Source organism: Magnolia sinica, chromosome 9 (assembly GCF_029962835.1).
Source record: "Magnolia sinica isolate HGM2019 chromosome 9, MsV1, whole genome shotgun sequence".
NCBI classification, from domain to species: domain Eukaryota; kingdom Viridiplantae; phylum Streptophyta; class Magnoliopsida; order Magnoliales; family Magnoliaceae; genus Magnolia; species Magnolia sinica.
In genome coordinates, this window is record NC_080581.1 from 27,552,830 (window position 1) to 27,560,162 (window position 7,333).

General features: G+C 36.4%; 1 protein-coding gene across 2 annotated transcripts; it reads left to right on the forward strand.

Annotated features, from left to right (window-relative positions):
* Positions 1–837: 837 nt before the first annotated feature.
* On the forward strand, positions 838–5,190 carry LOC131254771 (uncharacterized). 2 transcript variants are annotated; one of them, XM_058255499.1, is made up of 10 exons: positions 838–895; positions 1,098–1,165; positions 1,280–1,342; positions 2,698–2,753; positions 2,841–2,914; positions 3,068–3,178; positions 3,725–3,984; positions 4,213–4,262; positions 4,416–4,522; positions 5,054–5,190. In XM_058255499.1, exons 1-7 carry the CDS (start codon positions 860–862, stop codon positions 3,749–3,751), a joined length of 435 nt encoding a protein of 144 aa, XP_058111482.1. In that variant the 5' UTR covers positions 838–859; the 3' UTR covers positions 3,752–3,984; positions 4,213–4,262; positions 4,416–4,522; positions 5,054–5,190. The 2 variants fall into 2 exon arrangements, with proteins under 2 accessions (XP_058111482.1, XP_058111481.1); XM_058255498.1 differs by having other exon boundaries at positions 3,725–4,522.
* Positions 5,191–7,333: the final 2,143 nt, after the last annotated feature.

The following is a 7,333-nucleotide window of genomic DNA, read 5'->3' on the forward strand; positions in this document are numbered from 1 at the left end:
TGTTGCCTCATTACTTTGATTCTACTACAATACGTACTGTTTATATGATATATTGAGTTGAAATTGGTATTTTTCAACTTACAGGTAACTTTCTTACCGGGAATGGCTAAGTTTTCCTAGTTCAGAAAGATCTAGCAAAGTGTAATCTCTTCTCACTTGCCATTTCCATCACACTGCATCAAAATGGCAAGTGGATTGCAGGCTGTCGGCATCCTTATCTTTATTGTATATTGACTGTATTTCTGACACAAGGGATAAATAAACTAGTGATATGGACGATAAAATGATGATACCGATATATTGGCGATACGCTCGATAATATCGCTGATATGTGGGAAAAATGTATTTTCTGGCAGTTTTGATATCGTCACCCTGGAGCTACCGATAATATTGAATAATATCACCAATATTTTGATCAATAGTTGCAACCTGATTTGGCTTTGACTTGTTTGAGATGGACTAAAATTGAGTTGACTGAGCCAATTTGAGTGAAGTTTACTTAGGAACGAGTTGCAAATTGAAATATAGATTCGAAAGCTTGCTGAAATCTGTGATATACTAGAACTTGCAGGGATATTGAGTGGAATGCAACTTCTTTTGATGAAGAAGAATATTATGTAATTAGTATTGGATTCTAGTGTCATAGTCGGATTTTCTCCTCATCTTTGCCATCTTTTTGTATCCACTTTTATGGACCATTGAGTTGCTTCTTGTGTGCCCTTTGAAATGATGAAGCAAGAATGTGCATTATGTTTGTTGCCATAACATATTACGGCACTAGTTGTTTCATTGTTGCCATAACATATTACGGCACTACTTGTTTCATTGTTGCCATAACATATTATATTTCAACCGGGAAATGATACTTGCCAGCCATGATATCTCGGTTTGCAATGTAAGTCATTTTACCTCTTCTCATGATTTTGTGTAATATTTCTTTTTTTTTTTTCATTTATGTTTTGATTTGTAATTTCTTTTAGCATCTTATTCTCTTCTTTCAGCACCTTATTATCTGTACTTACAAGTTTATTACTAAATTTTATCAAACACTTGAGCCTCACTGGCATTCTTTTTTTTGTTCATCAATTGAAATGAAGGACACAAAAGAGAAGTGTTTCTTGTATGATATTGTTGCAAATGGTCGAACTGGAATAGATGTTGACAAGTAAGGTGTATTTCACTATCAGATTTTGTTTCCTGCCTTATGCCATTTTATAATTGGTTCCTTATCCTGAAACTTATGATATTAGTTTTGATTAAGGAAATCATTAATTTACAGGTTTGACTATATTCAACGAGATTGCCGAGCTTGTGGCCTTGGTTGCAATTTTGAATTTCAGAGGTATGTCTTGAGCAGTGTTTTAAATAACGGTAGCGTGTTGCGTAGCGTTCAACCCTCCGTAGCGTGTAGCGAAATAGCGTAGCGTGTAGCGTAAGCTACACAATACTTCTATTTTTTAATTTTTTAATATATATATATATGATAAATATTAAATAGTAAGAAGTTGATGGATAGGGTCTTATTATTTTTAAGTTAATACATGTCTCGTGTACAATTTTTTAAGGGCCCGAATTAGGCGGGACTCGGATTGTGAAGTGTAGCACACAAGTGTCAAAGTTTTTTGGGCCCCACCATGATAAATGTGTTATATCCACACCGTCCATCCATTTTGCCAAATAATTTTAGGGCATGAGCCCAAAAATGAGGCAAATCCAAATGGACCGCACCATAAGAAACAACAATAATTAAACGTCCACCATTAAAAATTTATTGGGGGCTACAAAAGTTTTAGATCAAGCTGACATGTGTGTTTTCCCGTCATCCATGCCAATGTGACCCAATTAACAGGTTAGATGGAAAATAGACATTACAACGGACCGTGTAACAAAATAGTGCAAGTGCACTGTTCAACGTGCACCGCAGAACACAATAATAATAATAATAATAAGTGCGTGGCTGTTTCTATTCCGAAAATGAAGAGAGAGAGAGAGAGAGAGAGAGAGAGAGAGAGAGAGAGAGGAAGAATCCCAGCTGCGGTCGCAACCGCGGCAGTTCGAGAAGAAGAGGAAGCGGAAGAAGAAGAAGAAGGAGAAGAAGGAAGAGGAGAAGAAGAAAAAAGAAAAAAAAGAAAAAGGAAGGAGTGTACCTATTTCTGTCTCAAGATGAGATTGAATCAATGAAAACTGCAAATGTTGGTTTGCCTCTGGAAGCAGTTTTTCAAACTCAAGATTGAAAAGTGGGGAGAGGAGCAATGTCAACAGCGTCGGTTTGCGCCTGACAGCAGATTTTCGACGTCAACATTGAAGGGTGGGGAGAGGAGCAGCGTCGGCAGCGTCGGATTGGCCCTGTGAGAGAATTTTTGGTCTCCAAATGGAAGGGTGGGGACAGCAGCTGCATCGCTTTGGGGGTGGAAGCCCTAACAGGTAGCGCAAGCTACCTGCGCTACAAGCTACGTATCCGTAGCGTACGCTACGACCCATGTAGCGCACGCTACAGGGGAAAAACGCTATTTGTAACGCTACGTAGCGAAATCGCTACGCTACGCTACGTAGCATACGCTACCGCTACGCTACGGGCGCTACTGAAAACACTGGTCTTGAGAACTTTCAAATTTCAGATCACCTCTTTGTTTCTATGAATTGGTTATGCAAAATGTATGTCCATTATAATTTTCAATTTCATTTTGTTGCTTGCAGGTTAATGGAATGCATGCAGTTGATAGATGATGAAATATGCTCTCGTGCCAAGGAGTGTTAGTATTTTATTGATATGTTAAGTTTTGCATGGTTACTTCTTATTTGTGTTTTTTCTTCTGCTTATGTCTGAATAAATTGGCCAGATCTTACAGTCAACAAACTATTTACCACCCAGGCTGATCCCTATCAAACAGTATATACGCATGCAAAAGTTAAGGTATATAGAATTCCTACATTATTGTTCCCACAGTATTTATTTTCTAATTGAAAATATTCATATTAGTACAACTTTGTCAAACTGTGCTGCTGTAATCTGTTGCTGAATCTATTTAAAGTTTTAAACCTACTAACTGATGATATTCATCTTCAGGCAATGGAGCTCATGTTTGTAGATGCACTTCTAAAAGCAAACTGTCTTCTGAAAAGAAGAGTTTTAGAGATTGAGGTTGAAGGAATTCATACTCCTACCTCTTCAACACAAGTAATATGCATGGCCCACCATTAGGCCCACTCATCTTCGTCACAATTCAGTTAGATCTTTGTAAATATATTGTGTAATTACTATATTCCCTAATTTATCTAATGTTCTTCATGAAAATGTGTTGGTTATGATAATTTACATACACCATTTTCTGTATTGAGAATCTTTTCTTCTTCTTTTTTTCTTTTCTTTTTTTGCCTTTTAATATATTTAGAGAGAGAGAGAGAGAGAGAGAGAGAGAGAGAGAGAGAGAGAAACATGACAATGATTGCCCTTTGACAAAGAGTTTATTGTCAAAAGCTATGGATGAAGGCTTTTAGTCATTCATCTTGAATGACATACAAACATTCAGCAAGCAATTGGGAGAAGGAATGAATAAGTGTAGAGATCCCATATCATTTTCTATCAAACAAGCATGAATATTAGTTTAGGTTTAATAGCAAGCAATTGGGATCCATTTTAGAAAAATCTCATTAGCCTAATCACATTCTCTAATTCCTCTTAATTCTAATGCTAATTGCGACTTGGGTTTAATACAAATTGCAGGCCCAAATCCCCTCTTTGTATCTTTAAAATCATCAGTTTCGATCTTGGGAAGATCAAGTGATACATGGATTGGAGGAGAAGGAATGCTCCATGCTGTATACTTTAAAAAAGACAATCAAGGAAAGTGGACCTTGTCCTACAAGAACAGATACGTTGAATCAGAGATGTACAAGCTTGAGAAAGAGAGGAAGAGGCCCTCTTTTCTTCCTGAAATTGAGGGGGATTCTCCAGCAATCCTAGTTGCTTATTTACTAAATCAGGTAAGGCAATTATTTCTTCTAAATTAGGCCATAGATCTGTTTGAAATGGTGGAAATAAATCATGTAAGGTTGTTAAAATTCATGTTTGTGATTAATTAAATCAAGTCCCAGTTAATAATATTGTATTCATTATATTTTTCTGGAGGCAAATCATCTTTCCAACCTGAGTGGCTGCTGCAGTTGGATATAGACTCATTGACTTGAAGCTGATTTTTTTCTCTGCTTTAGGTAAAAGATATAGTAGAAGTGGATTTTTTATCTCCTTCTCATGATTCTAGGTATTTTCGTCATCTCTCTATAGCTGAATCGATTTTAGAATTTTCTTCTTTTCATTTTTCCTGCAATTTTATATGATGAACTGTCATTACGTTTCATCTTTTCAATTTTGATCGAATTTCTGCTGTTTCTCTACTTGGAATTTGAGAATCAAGGAATATCTTCTCTTCTTGAGGTGAATGTGTATCATGTTTGGAGCTAAAATACAAACCACATGTTTGGAGGCAAGTGGCTATCTATAAAATATAGAGCATGGCTGATGGTATGTTTATCTTTTCGGGATGGTTCGCTTATCCTGTTACTTTAATTCTAATTAGGTGCTTATGGATTGTGTATTTTACAAACCGTTTGTTGTTTTGATCAATCTGCACTTTTTTCTTGTTTTCTATTCTCTTCCTTTGTATATTTTCTCATGCTCGTTTTGGGCTTCTACATTTTGGATTGTGTATTTTTTATATTTTTTCTTGTTTTTTATTCTTTTCCTTTGTATATTTTGTATATTTTACAAACTGTCAGTGGCTGTTATTCCTTTGGTGTATGTCTTTAGGTTCATCAAGTCAGCGAGCTGACTAAGTTGACCCGATGAGATTTTGAGTTGAGTCATCAGGTTAAGGAATGCAGGCCTCAGTTTGGTGTAGGTTTTATGCTGCCCTATTTTCAGATATTGAGTCATCAGATTTTTATTTTTTTTCCTTCACCGAAATTTCAAGTTTTATTGATTGAGCTTTTTGTCTTGAGATTGCTTTTGATAGCATTCTCCATGTCTTTATTCTTTGTTTCCTCTGTTATGCAGGGGCTATGTTGGAATTCACAGCTCAGGATTCAGAGATTTCCTTCTAAAGCCGGAGCTTCTTCAAGCCATTGTAGATTCAGGATTTGAGCATCCTTCAAAAGGCAAATTCTTGTCAAGTTCTTCTCATTTTCTGTTTGACTTGATGAAAAACACAAATTTTGTTATAATGAGAAGCTAATTGTGATGAATTAAATGATATTAAAATTTTGATGTGCTAAACAACTTTGAGCAAAAAAAAAAAAAGGAAAAAAGAAAAAAGAAAACTCTAAGCACAAAAATTGGTGTGTTTGTAGATGTTATTGCAAATTGTTAACACAATGCATACATTTATATATGCGCTCAATTTGGAAGGCTTGCTTGTTCTATACTTCTATTGCATTTCCTTATGTTAGTAGGAGGAATCCCAAATCGATGGTGTTTTCATTTGAACCAGCACTGTACAGGTGTCCCTTACCTTTCATTGATCCAGACCATGCATCTAGTAAGCATAACCATGGATGCACAGTTCTACACGAATTTCCCTTTGGATAATATTGTCTATTCGATAAATGGTTTGCAAATGGATGGTTAAAGAGAAAATATGTACAACCATCTCCATGTGACGGAAAGAAGTCGACAGATCTCATTGTTCAGATGAGGATATCTACTTTAAATTGTCTGTTTTCCATCCAATGTGGGTGCCACCTGATGAACTGTCTAAATTGTTCGAAAGGGGAAATACCTGTAAAGAATGCTTTGTCCTCGATGCCGTAGCCAAAACACCAGCAATTTGGGCTGAGTATTATATAATAACCATGTTAACATGCACATTTCTCTGAGCAATTTAATCTGACCATTTCTGGTAACGCACCACTTCCACACACCTGAATTTGGAGGAGTCAATTGGTTTGCTAAATCTTTTCTTTTAAAAGGATCTGGAAGGTCAAATTTTGCTTACTAAGGGTTCCTTCACTCCAATTTTATTTGGTTCTACATCAGTGCAACATGAGTGCATACCTCAAGCCATCTTGGGGATGGATGTCATCTGTCAAGCAAAGTCTGGAATGGGAAAAACTGTTGTTTTTGTTCTCTCTACCCTGCAGAGAATGAGTGCCCGCATATTGTTGTTGGGACACCTAGGAGGATTCTGGCTCTAGCAAGAGATTAAGGATATCTCATTGAAGAATGTGAGGCATTTTATCCTTGATGAATGTGACAAAATGCTCGAAGCGCTTGTTATGCTTTTAGCTTTTGCACTTGTTTTCGAACTTTGACATGCATTTCTGAATTCCGCATTTCTGCATTATATTTGAACTTAAATGTGTATTACTTAATCCCAGTTGTTTAGTACATAAAGCTGTGATTTGGAGTCCAGTATCAGTTGTTTAGTAATGGGATCTATTTTGGGTAGGATATGGATTGATAAGTTGTGAATTAAACAAGTTTCTGTTAGGAGGCATAATGCAAGTATTTCAAGTCAGATATGGAAGCATAAAAACTGAGTTCTCTCTCAAATAGTTCTTAAAAATCACACCATACGTGCAGTATATGTATGTATCTATAGAGTGTTGCTAATAGCTTTCCAAACTCTAATTCCCAATACAAGCTTCTTATTGAATAAGTGTCGGTAAACAAATCGAGAACTAACTACTCGCTTGGATAAAAATAAGAAACTTTCTTTGCCCATATGCATGAAAGAGTCTATAAATGGGGAAAAATTCATGGTCAAGGTTAGACCACCATACGTTCAATTTTCTGTTGAAGGCTTGCATGAGAACTGAAGGCTGACAGGAAGGCCACAAAGTCTTTGAAGTTCAAGCCATCAACCATTCTAAGCAGCCTCTGCAAAGAAATATACTGGCCATTAAGTAAGAGTACATATGAGATGAAGCCAGCAACTAGAAAAGAGCACAATGAACATATGGAATCTGTCCTTCAGAGAAGTGAAGAATCAGCTGTTGAAGATGTGTGTGCGTGTGTAGCTAAAGTTTAGAGGAAACATAATGTTAATGGAGTAATTTCTTGTCCAAATTAATGGTATATGTGGGATCCACTTTTTAATGATCCCAATTGTTCATAAGGTTCACCATATTTTATGTATGATCCCAGAAATCACCCATCAGATGATCCAAATCCAATTTGGCCCCTGTTAGCTGTGGACAACTGGTTGTAATTGCACATTTCATCAAATGGCTAAGATTATCTGGCATGGACATACTAGGCATGGTCTATCCCATTTCTATCAGAGGCTTAGGTTGCAGAAAGATGGGCTACTATACCAATTTTTGGTTAAAGAAAATA

Coding starts and splice junctions, on each gene's coding strand:
- LOC131254771 (XM_058255498.1), top strand. CDS start 860: ATGATACTTGCCAGCCATGATATCTCGGTTTGCAAT. Junction 1,166..1,279: donor ACTGGAATAGATGTTGACAA/GTAAGGTGTATT, acceptor ATTAATTTACAG/GTTTGACTATATTCAACGAG. Junction 1,343..2,697: donor TGCAATTTTGAATTTCAGAG/GTATGTCTTGAG, acceptor TGTTGCTTGCAG/GTTAATGGAATGCATGCAGT.